Source organism: Tupaia chinensis, unplaced genomic scaffold (genome assembly GCF_000334495.1).
Source record: "Tupaia chinensis unplaced genomic scaffold, TupChi_1.0 Scaffold000330_1, whole genome shotgun sequence".
NCBI lineage: Eukaryota > Metazoa > Chordata > Mammalia > Scandentia > Tupaiidae > Tupaia > Tupaia belangeri.
This window is the reverse complement of record NW_006159824.1, coordinates 165,336-186,015: the sequence shown is the minus strand read 5'-3', so window position 1 is coordinate 186,015 and position 20,680 is coordinate 165,336. Positions and strand designations below refer to the sequence as shown.

The 20,680-nt window shown below is 46.8% G+C and overlaps 1 protein-coding gene and 3 non-coding genes across 7 annotated transcripts in view; all 4 read right to left on the bottom strand.

Annotated features, from left to right (window-relative positions):
• Positions 1 to 2,291: 2,291 nt before the first annotated feature.
• Positions 2,292 to 2,365, bottom strand: TRNAT-AGU (transfer RNA threonine (anticodon AGU)). Its single transcript has one exon. It is a non-coding gene; the product is annotated as a tRNA-Thr (tRNA).
• A 298-nt stretch (positions 2,366 to 2,663) lies between these two features.
• TRNAS-AGA (transfer RNA serine (anticodon AGA)) lies at positions 2,664 to 2,745 on the bottom strand. Its single transcript has one exon. It is a non-coding gene; the product is annotated as a tRNA-Ser (tRNA).
• Positions 2,746 to 3,235: 490 nt separating this feature from the next.
• TRNAI-AAU (transfer RNA isoleucine (anticodon AAU)) lies at positions 3,236 to 3,309 on the bottom strand. Its single transcript has one exon. It is a non-coding gene; the product is annotated as a tRNA-Ile (tRNA).
• A 639-nt stretch (positions 3,310 to 3,948) lies between these two features.
• Positions 3,949 to 20,680, bottom strand: part of CTC1 (CST telomere replication complex component 1) — a 31,179-nt gene continuing 14,447 nt past the window's right edge. Inside the window, exons 6-23 of one of the 4 annotated variants that reach the window (XM_006151746.3) lie at positions 14,870 to 15,157; positions 14,641 to 14,769; positions 13,875 to 14,107; positions 13,590 to 13,767; positions 13,298 to 13,498; positions 12,114 to 12,240; positions 9,990 to 10,104; positions 9,525 to 9,849; positions 9,346 to 9,435; positions 8,201 to 8,394; positions 6,858 to 6,946; positions 6,595 to 6,769; positions 6,200 to 6,277; positions 5,399 to 5,543; positions 5,248 to 5,312; positions 4,844 to 5,009; positions 4,601 to 4,727; positions 3,949 to 4,449 (exon numbers count right to left, since the gene is read on the bottom strand). In XM_006151746.3, coding sequence (XP_006151808.1) covers positions 4,322 to 4,449; positions 4,601 to 4,727; positions 4,844 to 5,009; positions 5,248 to 5,312; positions 5,399 to 5,543; positions 6,200 to 6,277; positions 6,595 to 6,769; positions 6,858 to 6,946; positions 8,201 to 8,394; positions 9,346 to 9,435; positions 9,525 to 9,849; positions 9,990 to 10,104; positions 12,114 to 12,240; positions 13,298 to 13,498; positions 13,590 to 13,767; positions 13,875 to 14,107; positions 14,641 to 14,769; positions 14,870 to 15,157 — 2,853 coding nt within the window. In that variant the 3' untranslated portion in view covers positions 3,949 to 4,321. The remainder of the gene's footprint in view (positions 4,450 to 4,600; positions 4,728 to 4,843; positions 5,010 to 5,247; positions 5,313 to 5,398; positions 5,544 to 6,199; positions 6,278 to 6,594; positions 6,770 to 6,857; positions 6,947 to 8,200; positions 8,395 to 9,345; positions 9,436 to 9,524; positions 9,850 to 9,989; positions 10,105 to 12,113; positions 12,241 to 13,297; positions 13,499 to 13,589; positions 13,768 to 13,874; positions 14,108 to 14,640; positions 14,770 to 14,869; positions 15,158 to 20,680) is intronic. The other 3 variants (XM_014589059.2, XR_003549918.1, XM_014589060.2) reach the window with 3 other exon arrangements.

Genomic DNA, 20,680 nt, shown 5'->3' with positions numbered 1-20,680 from the left:
AAAACAACACTCAAAAAACCTTGACATCTCTGTAACAAACCTCTTTCCCTCCCTCCCCACCTGATTGTAGCATTTAACTGGAATGTAATCTAATTAAACATTTTTGTTGTGTTTATTATCTGTTATTCCCTGTTCTCCATCAATATAAAACTCCAGGGCAAAAGTTTCATCTACTTTGTCCCCTGTTGTACTTAAGACTTTTAAAATAGAATTATTCATGTATCTTTCTTTGTTATAGGGCACATGTGCTCATTAGAGAGTGAGAGGAGAAAGTGAAAAACCAAGCCACGGGGTTTGGACCTGCATTACAGTCAGTCATATGGGAGTCCAGCACCTTAACCACACACCACCTGCTGGCCTCAGTCTTTAAGACTGAATTTACTGAGACCAGCAGATAGGCATAGCAGTTATAACAGTGGACTCCCACATGACCCACCATGATTCGAGTCCTGGATCTGATGGCTTGAAATTCATGCTGGGGCACGTGCATGACTGCCAAGATCCTGGGAGGAGAATGAAGAAGGGTTCATGTTCATGACATGGCCGTGCCCCTCTGGAGCATGATTTCTCACTTTCCCTATCATTATCTCTGTGTCTCTCTCCCGCAGTGCTTGCACCCTAAAGCAAAAACCTCTTATGTTTTTGAGAGATTTTTGGTATAGGGCACATGCGCTCACCAAAGAGACAGAGTGAGATGGAGAGACAGAAAGTGAGATGGAGAGATATCAGTCCCTGGAGGAGATGGCCACACTGCAATCCCTTCTCCATTTTTGTCTCTGGACTTTGGGCACACACACATATATGCCAGTGTGGTTTAAGTCACCGGGTCTGGGACTTGAATCATGGTAAACCATGTGGGAGTCCAGCAATGTAACCATTACACCATTTGCTGACCTGAAGCACAAACCTCTTTAAAAAGGAAGACTTAACCTGCTCCAGAAATCCTCCCCTGATCAACCTCTGCCCTTAGGGTAGATGACACACCCGTTTTCTCTGTGCCCTTAGTGCATTGTGTCCCCATTGCATCTTCCCAGGAACCTGAGAAATGGCTGTACCTGTTCCTCTTTGTTATGCAAAGCATCTAGCCTGGTATTTGGCACAAATATGGTCCTTGCAGTGCTGTGTCACTTCCTTGGCATAGATATAGCAATTTCTCCAAGAAAAGACTTTCTCAGACATCTTTGAGTAGTTCCTGTGCCAGGGGATGATATTTAGCCCTCTGAAGATTTGGGCCCTGCCAACAGTCCACAGATCGTATTTCTTGCCTTCTCTCCAACATTTTTTTCACCATTAGCAGCCTGGCTTCAGTGCTCCAAAAATGCACCCTGCCCTTGCTCATCAAATCCTTGGAGAACCCACCAGAATGGGGTTTTCCTCTGCCTTCCGTTCACATGGTCCCAGCCCTTCAGTGTGGACCTGCCCAGGTGGCTCAAGGTCAACCAAATCCTCAGTTAACTCCTAGCCCCATGGAGAGAGAGTGGTAACTACATGCCAAAGGTCTGGTACAGGACTGTACCTAGAAGCCACACCAAGTTTAAAAAATATCTATGTATATACATACATATATATGACATACATATACATGAAATATGTATATAAATATTTTTTGAGAGATTTTTGCCATAGGGCACGTGTGCTCACCAGACAGAGAGAGACAGAGAGACAGAAAGCGAGAAATCACCCCCCAGGGGGGATGGCCATGCCGCAATCCCTTCTCCATTCTCCTCTTGGGATCTTGGGCATGCACACACACGCGCCCGGCGTGAGTTTTAACCCACCGGGTCTGGGATGCGAACCGCGGTCAAGTACATGGGAGTCCAGTGATATAGCCATTACTCTGACTGCTGGTCCCACATATACACTATATAAATATATTAAAAATATATATTTAAATATATATGCATGTATACACACACACACACACACACACACATATGTGTATACTGTTAATGTTGAGGCCCCAAACCAAAGAAATACAAAGAAGACCCAAACAAAACAAAGTGGTTCAGGTTCTAAGAGGTCCTGGTTAGGGGGAAGAGGCTGAGCATTGACCTGATGACAGCCAGGGCTAGCCTACTTGAACAACTGGATGTGGCAAAACAGGTTAAAGCACAATTAGTTCTGCACAAACTTCATGCCTTGGTGAATGCAAAATTTGCGGTTGGAACTCAGCACAAATCCAAGTGGTTTTGGTTCAGAAAGGGAAACACTCTTGACTTCTCATACAAAAACCACCGGTAGGGACCACTGAACCACGAAAACAGGAGAGATTGAAGATTCGAGTCTAATAAAGGCACCGCTGGGATTCGAACCCAGGATCTCCTGTTTACTAGACAGGCGCTTTAACCAACTAAGCCACGGCGCCAGAGTTACAGAGGCACTTTCTAAGGATGTACTACAGGAATATAATACTGGGAGCCTACACAAAGATTTTTAAATTCTGAAATCCATTCAGTAGATCAATTGGCTCTATGTCACGTGCCTGTTCGTGGAATTCCCCCAATATTGAGAAAAGAGAAATAAAATGTCTGAAACAGACGTGCACGGTTGGGAAATTCGCCAGATTCTACAATTTTGAGACTAGAAGCTTGAAGGGTGCCAACTGGACCAGTATCACCTTGTTTAAAAAACGTGATCAGTATGTTGAAGAAAACAGAGCCAACCGTAGTCGGCAGGATTCGAACCTGCGCGGGGAGACCCCAATGGATTTCTAGTCCATCGCCTTAACCACTCGGCCACGACTACACAGCTCTCGTGAGTGCTCTCATCCTGCACCTTTCTTAGTTTCTATGCCCCCGTAAACATTCCGTTGATCATCTTGGTTCCAAAGCGCGCCAGAGGTAGCCGACTGGACCATGGGGGCGCTAAAGTAAAACACAATCAGAACGAACTTTCGCTCGCATCTGCTCTGCTATTCTGAGATTCTCATTCTGCTATTCTGAGATTCTCATTCTCAAGTCTTTCCCCCGCCCCGCCTGCAGTAAACTGCTCCAGGGAAGAGAAGACACTGCGATTGCCGCGGGTACATTCCCTCCGCCCTGTTCCAGAGAACTCCGTTCCAAACTTTAAGAAGCGCTAGAAATCCAGATGTTCTAATGCAGTAGATAAGCAACGTCATTCTGTGATCAGAAAGCATTCGGTTCCGGGCAGAAACGTCCGCGGATAAAGGCCGAGGGAAAAAAAAAAAAAGAAAAAGAAACACACAAGGAAAAAAAAAAATAAGTAAAAGGACAAGAGGCCCGTACGGGGATCGAACCCGCGACCTTGGCGTTATTAGCACCACGCTCTAACCAACTGAGCTAACCGGCCACCCATGAGAGGTTTTAACCTCGAAACTTCACATGGGGTGTTGCTGAAATATGGGAACAAACTACGTCCTATAGAACTGAACACATTTCAGAAAGCTGACAAATATGAACTGAAACACATCCTTAATAGGGGAAGAAACACCTGAGCAGCTGTAATTAGTGTGGCTTGATTATGCCTCTTCACCTAGCAAGCAGCTCTAGGAGGTATAATTCCAACCAAATTCATGAGCACCCTCAATAACCCTAACTCTGGGTGTTGTGACTCAGGAGTTCCTACCCAGTTGGTGGTGTTCAGGAATCTTCCTTAGGCCTATGGGAAACCCATGGTGCTGACCCTTTATCTAGAGACACATGTCCCTCCTAGTATCTGATGCTTCCCTCCTCGCACAGCCATCTGGTACTTCTCAACAGCTCTCAGCTTTTATACTTGGCTTCTCAGGATAGCCTGGTTGACTGAGACCATCATAGCTGTGCTCTCCACTCCCTAGTTTGCTCCCTTTAGGGCCTGATTTTGGTATCATCTCCTCCGCTGGACCAGAAACTTTTCTCCACCTTTGGCACTGGTGGTAATAAAAGTGTTGAAATGATGGTGAATGACAGGCCAGCCACCTGGGCATCAGAATGCTAGTAACTCCAGTGATGTGTGTAAGTGAGAGACATCACCAAAAAACTTTATTGCAGACCAAAAGGCCTATCATTAGCACCCCTATGAGGGGTAATTCTTTTGTTCCTCTGGTTCATGCCACAAAGGCAGCACAAAGGTGCTCTGACCCTAACCAAAGAGGAAATAGTAATGGTGCCATGATTTCACTGTTTCCATGGTTTTTCCAAGGCAGACTGGCACCAGAATGCCAAGAAGTTACAGTGGGGTGGCAGTTTGTGAATCCAGGGATTCAGTGTCCTGTTTCAATCAAAGAGAAGTAGGAGCCACAGCAAGGGGGAAGAGCTGGGACCCAGCCCTCAAGGTCTCCAGCAAAGCAGGAAGAATGTGCAGGCCCATTCTTGCAGTCAGGTTAACAGGAAGAAACAAAGCTGGTGTGCTCTGGCTCCTGGATAGAAAGGCAGGACAGTTGGAGCCTGGGATTCACACGAGTCAACAGAGGGAGCTCTCCACACTGGAAGCGCTGTAGCCGAGGAGGTTCTGAGGGCAAGAGAAGAAAAAAAGGCCCATGCATGCAGTTTTCAGTTCCCATTCACCATTCCCATCCCAAACTCCAGAAATTCCCTACCAATCCTCACAACTCTTTCTCCAAAGAACCCCTCTATCTGCACTCCACCTCCCCTTCCCTTACCTAATGGGATGATCTTAGAGGGTTTCCTCTCAAGTTCGAAAGAAAGCTCAATAGGGCGAAGGACAGAGAGGCTGGTACAAAGTGTCCGGAGGAAGAGGGTCAAGGGCTCATCAATCTCAGCTGAGGACTAGAAAAGGAAACTTGGCATTACTCAGAGCCCAAACTCCTAAGCCCTCTGCCTCAAGTCCTTCAAAGCCCCAGGAATTTGGGTATCTAAGTCCCCCTCTTCCAGTGACATCTCACCTCCAGTTGGGCTCCACGCCCTGTAAATTGCAAGGTCACTCTCCCTGGCACCCTGACAAACTCTAGGAGGGAGGTCCACTCACTAGGACACAGCCCTAGTGCTGATGCCACATGATGATTCCTACAGGTCACTGCAGCTTCAGCTGTCCCATCCTCCACCAGGAGCCTAGGGGAAAGGGGTGGGGACAGACACAGAACCCTCACAACTATTCAGGTGGCCAATCTCCTGGACCCAACATACTTCCCTCCCACTGTTTCATCTTTAACGCACTTTTCCTCATTCATTCATTCAAAAAATATTAAGCAATTCCCATGACTGGGAATTCTGCTAACACAGGGACAGCAGGTAGATGAAGTTGGATAAGGAAGTAAACAGTGTGACAGGCATCCGCCTGTGCTCTCACCTGATGCTGGCCTGGCTTACAGATGTCTGAGTGAGGCAAGTAGGGTCCCGATGAATGCACCTCCCCTGGGATGAAGAAAGAGGCTTGAAAAGTCGTCCTGACCCCATCAGATTCCTCTAGCATTCCCAGATCAACCTGTCTCTTCCCATACCTGAGGGCAGATGCTGGTACAATGAGTACACACCCAGAGGAGTTCAAGGGCGAAGACAGAAACGATATGGCACGAGGCAGTGGCCTGGAAAGGAGCCTGGCTTCCCTGTAGAAGTTCAGCCAGGTAGATGTGGGGCAGGGGAATGCTAGAGAAAGGGACAGACAGAGGTTTTAAAAAAAAAGTAGGCAAAAAGTAGGCAAAGAGTGTCTGAAAACTCCCAGGGTAGGTCTGGAAGAACTTAGCATGCACAGGGATGGGGACAGCAGTGGGTCTCTGGTTCTCCTGGAAGCTCCATATCTGTCCCATGCCAACATGTTCATTCCTGATCTTTGATAGTCATCAATTATTTTTTCAAAATTGAACACGATGACATTAGCAAGAAAGATATTTGCATTTTAGACTGAAAAACTTTCAAGACCCTAGAACATTATTTCATTCTGAATAAAATGACGGGTGGGGGCGCGTGTGCGTGCGTGCCCAAGATCCCGAGAGGAGAATGGAGGAGAAGGGATTGCGGCGTGACCATCCCCCCTGGGGGGTGATTTCTCACTTTCTGTCTCTATGTCTCTCTCTGTCTGTCTGGCGAGCGCACACGCCCTATAGCAAAAAAAAAAAAAAACCTCTCCAAATAAAATGACAGGTGGTAGGCACTTTTTATCTGGGGTAGAAGAAATTCTTCTGATTCAACACATTCTGCTAGGCCTGAACAAGACTGTAATTACAGCTCAAGTTTGAGTCAAGGACGTGTGGGATGTGAACATGTGCATGTGGAGTTTAGGGGTCAAGGTCTAGGGCACTGACCTGACTATGGCCTCTGGAGGAAAACTCAGGACCTGCACATAAGTGGATGGCCGGAAACAACAGTAGACATTGTGGGATCTGTAAGTGAAAGATGAGTAGTGAGGAGAAAGAGGTCAAAGTCAGTAGGAGCTTGGGACTTGGGTCACAAATCATAGGCTTGGCCACTCTGCACTGTCCCAGCCCCCAACTATGTCTCTACCAAAGCAGAGAGAAGAGAAGACAGTCTGCAACATCCCAAGAAAGTAGATAATGTAGATATAAATGGCATCTCCAAAGTTATATCAAAGAAGTGTCATTGCAGGATAGAGACAGAGGCAAGTGTTAAAAAGAGTCATGTCAGTAGAAAAGAGCCATGTCAGTATGGAAAGGAGGCGAGGTCACATACAGATCTTCACCTCGAAACTCTTCTCTCCAGTTGGCTGAAGTAGACTCGGGCTCCCGGAAGGAGTCCTAATGGGGTGGGCAAGTGTGGGTCTTCGATATATATGTCCAGGTGAGGGGGAAATTCACAGTCGGCAATTTCTAGAGCTACGGTTAACTTCACACACCCTCTTAGGAGCCCAGGATTCCCTATGGAAAGACAGAGGGGGTGGTGGTGAGTGGGATCTGTTAGGATTCCTAATTATGCCTACATTCTCCCCAAAGGAAGAGTTATTACCGGGTTTTGTCCAAAGAGAGTCCAGAAGTGGCTTACACAGTGTCCGTGCCAAAATCTCAGCGGAGAAAGACACCAAGGAATCTGTGAAGCTGGAAAATTAAAGAAATGCACTGAGAATGGAGGCATAAGAAAGCAATACAAAGAACCAAACCAAAGGGCAGAAAAAGGAACTATACTATCTGCTAGAATGCCAGATGGAAAGTCCTAGAAAAAAACTCAAGCTCTGTAAAATCGCATATCAAATATAATAGGGCTTATGGGAAAATCAGGTTGTGGCAGATTATTCAAAACCTATGTATCCTGGGACCAGCAAGTGGCCTGGTGGTTAAGGGCGCTGGACTCCCACATGGCTGACTGCAGTTCGAGTCCAAGACCTGGCATCTTGCCTTCTCACTTTCTCTCTCTCTGTCCCTCTCTGGTCAAATTCAAACAAATAAATAAATAAAGTTTTAAAAAATTCTTTAAAAACAAAGAAACAAAAACCTATGTATCCTGAGGCCTTTCCAGCAGGAGTTAAAGCTGCTTCTTTGCTATTACACCTAGAATCTCTGTAGGCCTTTTTGCACCTTGAGACTCATGCTCCTTGCTTTAAAACATAGGTCCTCAGAAGCATTAACTTCTTCTAGAGTTTGGTTTTATAAAAATTACACATACAGTTATGTAAGGCTTTGTATTTTTTTTTTTTAGGTTTTTGCCATAGTTCACATGATCTCACCAAAGAAGGACAGAGAGGGGAAGTGAGAAATCACCCTCCAGGCGAGATCGCCACACCATAATCCCTCCCTGTTCACCTCTTAAGATTTTGGGCATGCATGCTGGTGCCCCCAACATGATTTCTTTCTTTCTTTCTTTCTTTCTTTTTTTTTTTTAATAATTACTTATTTAGGATCCAGCAGATAGTGTAATGGCTACATCATTGGACCCCCATGTAGTCGACTGTGGTTCGAGTCCCAGACCTGGTGGCTTAAACTCACGTGTGCCTCGTGCCCAAGATGCCAAGAGAAAAATGGAGAAGGGATTGTGGCATGGACATTCCCCCTAGGGAGTGATTTCTCGCTTTCTGTCTCTCTGGCAAGTGCATACGCCCTATAGCAAAAAGAGGCTGGATTTCCACATAGCTGACATGGTTTGAGTCCCGGACCAGGCGGCTTGCTTTCTCCCTTTCCTGTTCTCTCTCTTAAAAAAGAATGATAATGATAATAGTGGAATTAGATAAATAAATAAATCTTAAAATAAGGGGGAAAAAAAGAAACACACCCTATAGCAGAGAACAAACTGTTTACCAAACCCAACCAGCAAGAATAATGAGTGGCAATTAGGTGGAGGGGCTGGGGAACATTTACTCGCCACTGAACAGGTTAGTCAGCGAGGATTCAGGCAGTGCCTTGTTTACGCCTGGTACAACTGGGGTATCCAGGGAGCTCTCAAGCTCCAGGGTCCACTGGTACTGCACAGTAAGGCAGGACACACAGCCAGCCAACTCCAGAGGACGCTGAGATATACAGGATGAATCATCATTCTCGAACACCTTCGACATCTGTGGGAAGATGGAAAGATGACTCCTTCTGAGTGTGGTTGAGAGGGATGTTAGTAAAATACCCAAACTAATTTCATTTTCTTTCTGGCTGGAGATCTTGACACAGACAGGCCTTCAGGTCTACCAAAATCCAGCCTTCTTCTAGTACACCTAGATATAAGGACCTGGAAAATCTCAAGCTGTGCTAAACTGCTCACCAAAAGTCACAGAGTTTATGGGATAAACAGGGTTGTAGCAGATCATATTCAGAGGCTTTACCGGAGGAGTTAAGTCTGCTTTTACAATGATACCTAAAATCCCTGTAAGGCTTATACTTTGGTACTCATATCCCTTTATTTTTATTGTTTTTGGAGAGGTTTTAGCTATACGGTGTGTGCGCTCGCCAGACAGAGAGCGAGAAATCACCCCCCAGGGGGGATGGCCATGCCGCAATCCCTTCTCCTCCATTCTCCTCTCGGGATCTTGGGCATGCACACACACGCGCCCGGTGTGAGTTTTAAGCCACCAGGTCCGGGAAGCAAACTGCAGTCGACTATGTGGGAGTCCAGTGACAGTCATTACGCTAACTGCTGGTCCCTCATATCCCTTGTAAAACATAGGTCTTCAACCAGGCACTGCCATGCCTCTCCAAATTCCATTTCATAAAAAGCTTTCTGGGGACCAGCAGTTGGCATAATGGCTACGTCGCTGGACTCCCATGTGGTTGACCATCGTTTGAGTCCCGGACCCAGTGGCTTAAAATCACACTGGGTACGTGTGTGTGCATGTGTGCCAAGATTCTGAGAGGAGAATGGAGGAGAAGGGATTGCGGCATGGCCATGTCCCCTGGGGAGTGATTTCTTGCTTTCAGACTCTGTCTTTCTGGCAAGTGCATGTGCCCCATAGCAAGAAAACCTCTTCAAAAAATAAAAAATGCTTTCTGGAGAAGGGTGTGATGAAGTAGGCACTCACCTGGGGCCCAGGGGCCACCAGTCGATAGACTCGCCCTGGGTGCAAGAACTCAAACCAGCGGACTGAAGGGCCCAAGAAGATGAGAAAAACCTGTAAGGAAGGAGAGTAAGGCACTGAGGTCCTAGCCAGGAGCTAGGGTAATGGAGGTCAGGTCCTAGGTCCCTGGAGTCCTGCTTTACCTTCTCATCCTTGTCTTTATCTCCCTGGGGCTCAGGTGGGCCCCATCCAGTATCATCCTTCCTCTGAGTGCCCCCAAGCCAGCTCCCTGACACATGAAAACTGAGAGTGGGCTTGAGTTCCTCTGGACTGACTCCTGGGGGTGCACAAAGATTCCGCTTCATGAGGGCCTCCTTGTGAAAAAGCAGGAAGAGCCGGCTCTGTGCTATCTGGGGTCCCTCTGGACAGGGGGGCTCTGTCTGAGGTGTGGAGAAACTGGCTGAATGAAAGAAGGATCTGGGTACAGGCAAGATCAGGGCATCGGCCAGGAGGAACTGCACATATACTCTGTTGGGAGAGAGAGAGAGACAAGGAACAAATTTTTTAGGATGCAGGCACTGGTGTTCTGGGCCCCTGGATTCCACCACCTGCAGCAGGCCCTTCCTTGCCCTCCAATTTGGTAGTAGTCACCATCCCTGGGAGCCAACCTGGCCTGCTGCTTCTGGATGAAGCCTGCCATGCTCAGCTCCTTCCAGGAAGGGAAGTTGCTTCGGACGTCTCTCTCTATGACCAACTGAAACCTCTCTGCCCGCACCAGGCAGCCTAGAGGAAAAACGTTTTCCATTTTGGCAAGAAAAGAGAACCAAAGAGTGGGCAATGAGGCAGACCACCCTATAGGTCTCTCTCTCTATCCCAGGCCACAGTTGCTCCCCTAACATAATGTGAAATCCACGCCTGACCGCACCTTAGAGGGGTGGTACCACCAAGGAGAAACCATTCCAATCCAGCCCCTAGGCAGAAAGGCCTTGGTTGTATTTCTAAGAAACTTTCCTTTCCAGAGTTTCTCTGTTTATAAATCCTAAGAAATTGGGACCCACAGATGGCGTAATGGCTATGTTGCAGGACTCCCATGTAGTCGACTGTGGTTCAAGTCCTGAACCCGGTGGTTTAAACTAATGCCAGCTTGTGTGTGTGCATGCCCAAGATTCCTGGAGGAAACAGGATTGTGGTGTGGCAGAGATCCCTGGAGGAGAAGGGATTGTGGTGTGGCCATCCCTCCCTTGGGAGTGATTTCTTGCTTTCTGTCTGTCTTTCTGGCAAGTGCACACACCCTATACCAAAAACCTCTCCAATAAAAATATCCTAAGAAACCAAGAGACCATAATCTTCCAAACTAAGGCTGTGGAAATAGGAGTTGTGCTCCTAGTGTGCGTGTTAGGAGCACTGCTGGGGAAAATGAAGGTAGGGAATTGTAGTTCTGGTTAGAGGTCCCCTGCTCCTTTTTTCTATCTGCCATACTGGTCTCCCAAACTTCTCCCAAAAGTTGCCGCCAGAAGTGTCACTTCGGCATCTCCAGTAAATCCCAAGCAAATGCTTCTTCCCAGGCTCCCCAGGTTCTGAGAACCTCTACTCCACCCCCATCTTCTTTCCTCTGAGCTCCAAACCTATAAGCTGGGGGTCAGCGAGGGGTTGCGAATGCTTGGCCAGGAGGAGGCAGGGGAGGGAACCACTTTGGTCCCGAAGCTGCAGACAACCTTTATGAGATGAAGCCACCAAAACACCAAGTAAAACCTGCAGAAAGATGAAGGCCAAGGTATCAAATATTTATTAAACAAATGCTGAGCATCTATTATGTGCTAGATTCCATACTGTTAGAACTACAAAGTGAACAAAAAAGACATGGTCTCTGGTCACAAAGGACTTATATTTGAGTGAATAAGGCAGATATGAAATAACACACATGTACTACACACTGAGAAGCAGCAGAAAAAGCACCCAAATTGAGACTGGAAGTAAGAGACCATGTAGGACCTCATAGGACATAATGAGCAGTTTCATTTTATTTTATATGTATTGGGAGAACCATGAAAAAAAGATTTAAGCAAAAAAGTTTTATAGGGGGACCAGGAGTTAGCATAATGGCTATGTCGCTGGACTCCCATGTAGTCGAACGCGGTTCAAGTCCTGGACCCAGTGGCTTAAACTCACGCTGGGCGCATGTGTGTGTGTGTGTGTGCCCAGGGTCCCGAGAGGAGAATGGAGGAGAAGGGATTGTGGCATGGCCATCCCCCCAGCCATGTAGTCGACTGTGGTTCAAGTCCTGAACCCGGTGGTTTAAACTAATGCCAGCTTGTGTGTGTGCATGCCCAAGATTCCTGGAGGAAACAGGATTGTGGTGTGGCAGAGATCCCTGGAGGAGAAGGGATTGTGGTGTGGCCATCCCTCCCTTGGGAGTGATTTCTTGCTTTCTGTCTGTCTTTCTGGCAAGTGCACACACCCTATACCAAAAACCTCTCCAATAAAAATATCCTAAGAAACCAAGAGACCATAATCTTCCAAACTAAGGCTGTGGAAATAGGAGTTGTGCTCCTAGTGTGCGTGTTAGGAGCACTGCTGGGGAAAATGAAGGTAGGGAATTGTAGTTCTGGTTAGAGGTCCCCTGCTCCTTTTTTCTATCTGCCATACTGGTCTCCCAAACTTCTCCCAAAAGTTGCCGCCAGAAGTGTCACTTCGGCATCTCCAGTAAATCCCAAGCAAATGCTTCTTCCCAGGCTCCCCAGGTTCTGAGAACCTCTACTCCACCCCCATCTTCTTTCCTCTGAGCTCCAAACCTATAAGCTGGGGGTCAGCGAGGGGTTGCGAATGCTTGGCCAGGAGGAGGCAGGGGAGGGAACCACTTTGGTCCCGAAGCTGCAGACAACCTTTATGAGATGAAGCCACCAAAACACCAAGTAAAACCTGCAGAAAGATGAAGGCCAAGGTATCAAATATTTATTAAACAAATGCTGAGCATCTATTATGTGCTAGATTCCATACTGTTAGAACTACAAAGTGAACAAAAAAGACATGGTCTCTGGTCACAAAGGACTTATATTTGAGTGAATAAGGCAGATATGAAATAACACACATGTACTACACACTGAGAAGCAGCAGAAAAAGCACCCAAATTGAGACTGGAAGTAAGAGACCATGTAGGACCTCATAGGACATAATGAGCAGTTTCATTTTATTTTATATGTATTGGGAGAACCATGAAAAAAAGATTTAAGCAAAAAAGTTTTATAGGGGGACCAGGAGTTAGCATAATGGCTATGTCGCTGGACTCCCATGTAGTCGAACGCGGTTCAAGTCCTGGACCCAGTGGCTTAAACTCACGCTGGGCGCATGTGTGTGTGTGTGTGTGCCCAGGGTCCCGAGAGGAGAATGGAGGAGAAGGGATTGTGGCATGGCCATCCCCCCAGGGAGTGATTTCTCACATTCTGTCTCTCTGTCTCTGTCTGTCTGGTGAGTGCACACGCCCTATAGCAAAAACCTCTCAAGGAAAAAAAAGAAAAAGTTTTATAGGGACCAGCAGATGGCAAAATGGTTATGTTGCTAGACTCCCACATAGATGACTATAATTCAAGTCCTGGACCCAGTGGCTTAAAACTCATGCCAGGTGCATGTGTGCCCAAAATCCTGAGTGGAGACCTAGAGAAGGGAATGCAGTATGGCCATCTTCCCAGGGGGGAGGGTGATTTCTCACTTCTGTTTCTCTGTTCCTCTCTGTCTCTCTGGTGAGCGCATGCGTCCTATATAAAAAAATATCTCTCTCAAAAAAAAAAAAAAGGTTTTATAATCCCAGTTACACTTTATCCCCTCTTTTTAGTTGCTATACACAGAATGAATTAGAGAGGGCCAAGAGCAGATAGAGCTGTCTAGTTAGAAGGCTAGGATGTTCAAAATGACAAAAAATGACAGGGACCTGTTCTAGAGTAGTGGCAATGAGGGTGAGTCCTACTGGAGCCCCCCTTACCTGGGCTGGCTGGAAGGCAGAGGGCAGCAGACGGAGCCAGGACCAGGCCAGGCGGTGATTGAGTTGACAGCTAGGCAGGTGGGAAGCCTCTGGGAGTGGCAGAAGGGCCTTAGGGTCAAAGGAGGCCCAGGCCCTGCGCTGTCCTTCCTCTTTCAAAGTGGCCAGAGTGGGGAAAGAATACGGTGTCTGCAGCCGAGCATACTATCCGGGAGAAGAAAGAAAGCAGATTGTGTGTCCCAGGCATCCGCCAGAGCATTGGCCTGCTACCCATCTTTCCCCCGCATCCTCATACTTTCTGGAGGGGACAGCGATGAGGCTCTATGAAGATCTCACTGTGTGCATTCCGAAAGGTGCTGCCTGGCGGAGCCAAACCATCCAAGGTCGGAGCCAGGAGTTGCAGTCCCAAGTTGGGGCTCCCAGGAGAGGAGTGCTGCAGGAACTGGCGGTGTCTCAGCACATGGGGACAAAGCCTTGGCCAAGGGAAGAAGCGCAGTTACTCCTCCAAAGACCCTATCTTGACAAGGATCCAGTGTCCCTTACAGAAACCTCCCCAGTCCCAGCTCCTCGTTCTCCTCACTTGCAGGTCAGCTCCTCCAGGGCTTTGGTCACCCAAAGGTAGAGGGGAAGTCCTAACTGATGTTCCCAGACCAACTGCTCAAACAAGGAGGCCCCGTGGGCTTGGTGGGACAACTGAGTCCCAGGCTTCTGACGAGAGAAGCCCCGAAGCAGAACAGCACCACGGAGACAGGGGGCGAGCACCGGCCTGCTTGTTCCTCCACCCACTGACTGGAGAAGGTGGACATCCTGGAGCTGAGAGAAAGAAGAAAAAGTGAAAAACCAGGGGTGAGGCCTCTAATTCAAAGGCCCCAGCCAGAGTTAACTGCAGTTTTCTGCTGCCTGGATCCCAGGGGAAATAATTTCTCCTACAATGGCTGCTATTTCCGTCCAGTCCCAAGCCTCACCCTCCACCACAGGCCATTCTCCCTCAGGTCAACCTTCAACCCCAAGTGCTCCAGCAGTCTCTGTGGGCCAGGTGCTTCCCGCGGGAGGTAGGGCTTGGCGTCTCACGAGGCTGCCTGAGATCATACTGGCCCACACCTGTGCTTCAGCCATCTCCTCCAGTCAGAAGGTCCTTCTGGGAAGGAGAGACTCTGACCCCAACCCCTTCTCATAATGCCTAAGCCTCTCCTTTCTGATCAAGGCTCTTGTCCAAATAATTCTTAACAGAAGCACCCTCCAACACACACATAGTTGTGCATTTCTGCTGTAAAGGTTCCACCCTACTGCAAAAACAAAAACTGCCCATAAATGGAAAAGATGCTGCTGAGGGGCCTCTCACATACCTCCAGACAGACCCCAGGTCGCATCACCCGCCTGAGGCCGCGGACCTGCTGGTAAGCGAGGCAGAGCCCCAGCTGCCTATCCAGCTCATAGAGGCCAGCAGGCTCATTAAACACGCCAGTGACTGTCCCCTGCAAAGAGATCACAGGTCCTGTTGAACACTATTTCCTTTCCCTTTGCAGACTCATATTTCCTGCCCTTCCAGCTCTAGAATCGGTCCCTGATGCTTACTGTGTATGATAACAGTTTGGAGTTCCGGATAAGACCTTTTTGCTCATTCCTGTCCTGGGAGGTGCTAGGCATGGGGAGTGGCTTGGGGTCAGTCTCCAAGGATCCTTCCAGCTCCGGTTCCAATTCCAGCTCCCGCACACATTCTGGTTTCAGTGGCAACAGACTAGAAGAGGTACTGGTCGTCCAAACACGGTGATGGAAACCACGGACCTTGAATACTCGCAGTTCTGTCAGCACATAAGACCTACCAGGCCAAAGGGCTCGGTGCCACACCAGCTGGGCAGGGACCTAGCTCAGACAGAAGCAGGTAATATGACATATGAGACACTGACTCCAACACTATATTTGTGCTGGGCCCTTCTGCCAGAATCCCTTTCCAACCTTGTTTGATCTCAGCTACCTGCTCCACCCATGAGTCTCCCTGCCTCTCCATATTGCTTATGTTTGCCAATTAAATCTTTTTTTAAAAAAACTATTTATTTAATTGTATTTATTCATTCTTTTTCTAAATTTTAATTTGACTAGAGAGAGAGAGAGGGAAAGTGAGGACACTCCCAGAACTCGAACTATGGTCGACCACGTGGGAGTGTCCAGCACCTTAACCACCACACCACCTACTGGTCCCCCTGCCAATTAAATCTTTTTTCTTTTCTTTCTTTAAGAATTACTTTATTATTTCATTGAGCTTTATTTTTTATTTATTTAAATTTGACCAGAGACAGAGACAGAGGTGGGGGGTGGAATGAAAAAGCAAGCAGCCAGGTCCGGGACTCAAACCATGGTCAGCCATATGGCAATCCAATGCCCTCAACCAGCATGCCACCTGCCGGCCTCGCTCTCAGTCCCTGCCAATTAAATCTTAAGCCAAATAGCTTTCAAGATCTTTCCTCTCACAGGAGATGTCAAATATTTCTTTCTCTTGTTTTTCTTTTCCTTTTTTGGGGGTACTTTTAAAGAATTATTTAATTTATTTATTCATTTATTTTAATTAGACCAGAGAGAAAGAAAGGGAAAGTGAGAAAGCAAGCCATCAGGTCTGGGACTTGAACATGGTTGGAGTCCAGTACCTCAACCACCATGCCACCTGCCGGCCCCAATTTCAAATATTTATCTCTTCCCCAAGATATAAACCGTCCCTAAAACTTCCTTCAAAATACAGATATATTCAGGACCAGCAGATGGCATAATGGTTACGTTGCTGGACTCCCACATAGTTGACCATGGTTTGAGTCCTGGACCTGGTGGTTTAAAACTTATGTGGAGTGCATGTGTGTGCATACCCAAAATCCAGAGAGGATAATGGGGGAGAAGAGATTGAGGCGATTGAGGCATGGCCATCTCTCCTAAGGGTAATTTCTCACTCTATCTCTGTCTCTCTCTGTCCCTCTGGAGAGCACACATGCCCTATAGCAAAAATCTCTCTTAAAAAAAAAAAAACGAAGACGGGACCAGCAGTTAGTGCAATGGCTATGTCGCTGGACTCCCACGTAGTCAACTGCGGTTCGAGTCCCGGACCTGGTGGCTTAAACTCACGCTGGGCGCGAGTGCATGCGTGCCCAAGATCCCGAGAGGAGAATGGAGAAGGGATTGTGGTGTGGCCATCCCCCCTGGGGGGTGATTCCTTGCTTTCTGTCTGTCTGTCTGGCAAGCGCATGTGCCCTATAACAACAGCAACAAAAAAATCTCTCCAAAAAAAAAGAAATATTCAATTTTTTAAATAAATATTTCTTCAAGATACTGAGAAAATTATGCACTTTTCATGACTTCCCCATCCAAACAAGAATCACTACACATATCAGCCTGTATTAGGTACATCCAGTATTAGGTCAGCTATTAAGGGGAGTCCAATAAACTGCTCCCTCTTCGCCAACATATTTCAAACCACTGGGGAAAATAGACACAAACCCAGGTAACAATACAGAGTCATATATGATCAGGTGTCAAAAACAATAGCACTCGGTAAGTATATTTCAACCTGTATTGAGATAGAAAGGAAAGATCAGCATGGGCTGGAAAGATCCAGAACATCTAGTGAAAGAAGTGGAACTTGAAATAGGATCCTACACGATACAAGTCTGTCTAAATGGAGAGGAGACAGAATGGTGATTCAAGAAGACAACCACACAGAGATGCTCAGAATTCTGCAGAAACACTGGTCAGGACAAAAAGGGAATGCTTCTGGGAGTTATAAGAGGCAAGATAGGCAAGCCAAAACAGAAAAAAGTCCAAAGATGCAGGAAGGATATTACATATTGCAGATTGGAGATAGTAGGGCGGTTGCTGAAGAAATTATGCACCAGTGTCGCAGGTGAGACTGTTAATAAATATAACAGTCATCTAGGGCTTGCTCTTCCCATGAGCATAAGAGTAAAGTTGCTGTTCTCAGGACCTTCAGAACACATTGATGGCCCAGCCTCTGTGGTACAGTCAGTACCCTACCAGACAGCAGAGCTGGAAGCCACATGCCCAGTCAGCCAGAATCACAGTGGGTACACACGCATGCCAGGACCGTGGAGAGCTATAATAGATGACTGGAGGGAGGAGATGGTGGTATGACCAAGCCCTGTGGAGGGAGCTTCTCGGTCTCTCTCTCTTTCTCTCGTGTGTGTGCACATACTTCATCATGAACAACAACAAACACCTCACTGATGACTCAAGACACTTGACTTCACAGTCATCTATGTTTACCTTCTCGGACTTCCATTTCCACTCTAGAAGAAGCAGAGGCCCACCAGTCAGACCTCGGATGCCAGAACTCCTTTGCTGTGAAGACCTTACTTAATCTTACCGTTTCACACAAAACAAGTATTGTAGCGATGGTCTGACTGAATAAACAAAAGAAGAAAAACTGGTGTTTCTCCTTGCCACTTTCCCTATTCTCTTTAAGCATGTCCTCCAACCTCTTACTAAGACCTCTAGTATCTCAGCCCCATCTCATTCATTCAGACTTTGAGGTCCTTCCCTTATTGTATGAATGCCAGGATCTGAATGACTTGCCCCTGAATTCTTCCCTTTTTACCCTTTACCTTTGAGTCCACCAATACATAACTACATCTCTCTGCTTCCTCCACTCCTTTTCTTTTCCTTTTTTTTTTTTGGCTTTTGCCATAGGGCACATGCACTCGACAAAGACAGAGAGAGGGAAAGCCAGAAATCACCCCCTAGAGGGGATGGCCACATTGCAATCCTTTCTCCATTCTCTTATTTTGGGCAAAAATACACAAGAGTACCTGGTGTGATTTTCAGGTTGCCAGGTCTAGGACTTGAACCAAGGTCACCCATGTGGGAATCCAGCACCTTAACCACCACATCTGCTAGTGGTTCTTTTTCTAAGGCAAAACCCTACGTGAGGAAATCAGGCCCACATGCTAACCCAGTGCCAAACATGGCTGCTAACCCTTTTCAGCTGGGGCCCTCACTGCTTAGCAATCTCTTATCCCAACTACCTGGTATATTAACTATCCTAAACCTTCACTCTCCTTTTCATAGTCCAGGTTTTTTCTTTTTTATTATTATTTATTAATTATTATTATTATCCAATTTTTTTTCTTTTTTTTGGAGAGGTTTTTGCTATAGGGCACGTGCACTCGCCAGAAAGACAGAGAGAGACAGAGACAGAAATCAAGAAATCACCCCCCCAAGGAGGATGGCCATGCCACAATCCCTTCTCATCCATTCTCTTCCATTCTCTTCTGAAGATCTTGGGCACGCACGCACACGCACCCAGCGTGAGTTTAAGCCACTGGGTCCAGGACTTGAACTGCGGTCGACTACATGGGAGTCCAGCAACATAGCATTACGCTAACTGCTGGTCCCTTATTATTATTCAATTTGAGCATAGAGTCAGAGAGAGTGAGTAAGGGAGAGTGAGAAAGCAAGCTGCATCTGGGTCTTGAACTGTGGCCAACCATGTGGGAGTCCAGCGTCTTAACTACATCGCTACCTACCAGCCCCAAAAGTCCCGTTCTTTGTGTTCAAGATAACCTCATCGGCTCTATTTTTTTTTTTGGAGAGGTTTTTTGCCATAGGGCATGTGTACTCACCAGAAAGACAGAAAGCAAGAAATCAAGGCAGAAAACAAGAAATCATCCTCCCCCCAGGAGGAATGGCCATGCTGTAATCCCTTCTCCTCCATTTCTCTTGGGAACACATGCACATGTGCCCTGCGTGAGTTTAAGCCACCAGGTCTAGGACTCGAACAGCAGTTGACTACATGGGAGTCTAGCGACATAAACATTATGCCAATTGCTGGTCCACCTCATCTCCTTTATTATATAAGGGATTTACTAGGGTCATCTAGAGTGACAACATGGCTCCAACATGTGTCTTTTGCAGCCTGCAAACACACCAAGACCACTTGTTCTCTGACCTCCAGCCTATTCCAGGTCACCTGTGCACCCTCCCATTGCCTCATGCACGTGCATTAGCTGCAACTGCAGTTATGATACTGTGCAGTAATCACAGACTCTCTCATCTGGCTGACAGCTTCTACAGGACAAGAGCCATTACTTTATTCAATTTTGTGCCTACAACTGACCAAGGTCCTACCATATAGCACATGCTCAGTAAAGGTTCAATGTGGGCCAATAGGTAGTGTGGTGGTTAAAGGACATGGCCGACTGGTTCAAGTCCCAGACCTGACAGTTTGTTTTCTCACTTTCTCTCTCTTTCTGATGAGTACACTTTCACTATAGCAAATTAAAAATAAGAGACCAGTAGGTGGTATAGTGGTTAAGGGTGCTGGACTCCACATGGCTGAGACCACAGTTTGAGACCCAGAACTGGCAACCTGCTTTCTTACTTTTTATTTTCTCTCTCTTACTCTGTCCCTTTCTGGTCAAATTAATATAAATAAACAAATTAAAAAGTTAAATAAAAAATAATTCTTTTATATGGGGAGGGAGAGGTTTTTGTTATAGGGCATGTGCACTCGCCAGAAAGAGAGAGACAGACAGAAAGTGAGAAATCATCCCTTAAGGGAGATGGCCACCTTGCAATCCCTTCTCCTCCATTCTCCTCTTGGGATCTTGGGCAAGCATGCACATGCGCCCAGTGTGAGTCTAAACCACTGGGTCTGGGACTCGAACCACGGTTGATAACATGGGAGTCGAAGTCCACAACCATAGCCATTACATCAACTGCTAGTCCCAAATCAAAGACAATTCTTTAAAAAAAAAAAAGTTGGGGGGCCCTAAGGTGGTGTGGTGGTTAACGGTGATGGACTGCCACATGATTGGCTGTGGTTCGAGTCCCGGACCTGGCAGCTTGCTTTCTCACTTTCTCTCTCTCACTCTGTCCTTCTCTGGTCAAATAAAAATAAAAATAAATAAAGTTAAATAAAATTCTTCTTTAAAAAAAAAATAGTTGGGGGAACAAGTAGTTGGCATAATGAAGTCACTTGATTCCCATGTAGTCAACTGCAGTTTGAGTCCTGGACCTGGTGGCTTAAACTCACGCCAGGAGCGTGTGTGTGCGTGTCCAAGATCCAGAGAGGAGAATGGAGGAGAAAAGGTTGCGGCGTGGCCATCCCTCAGGGGGGTGATTTTTCACTTTCTGTCTCTCTGTCTCTCTCTGTCTTTCTGGTGAGCGCATATACCCTATAGTAAAAACCTCTCCAAAAAAAAGGGAAAAAAGACCTGGCAGCTTGCTTTCTCACTCCCCCTACCCCTTGCTCTGTCCCTCTCTGGTCAAATTAAAATAAATAAATAAATAATAAATAAATAGTTAAATAAAATCATTCATAAAAAGAAATTGGGGGGAACCAGCAGTTAGCGTAATGGCTATGTCGCTGGACTCCCCCGTACTTGACCC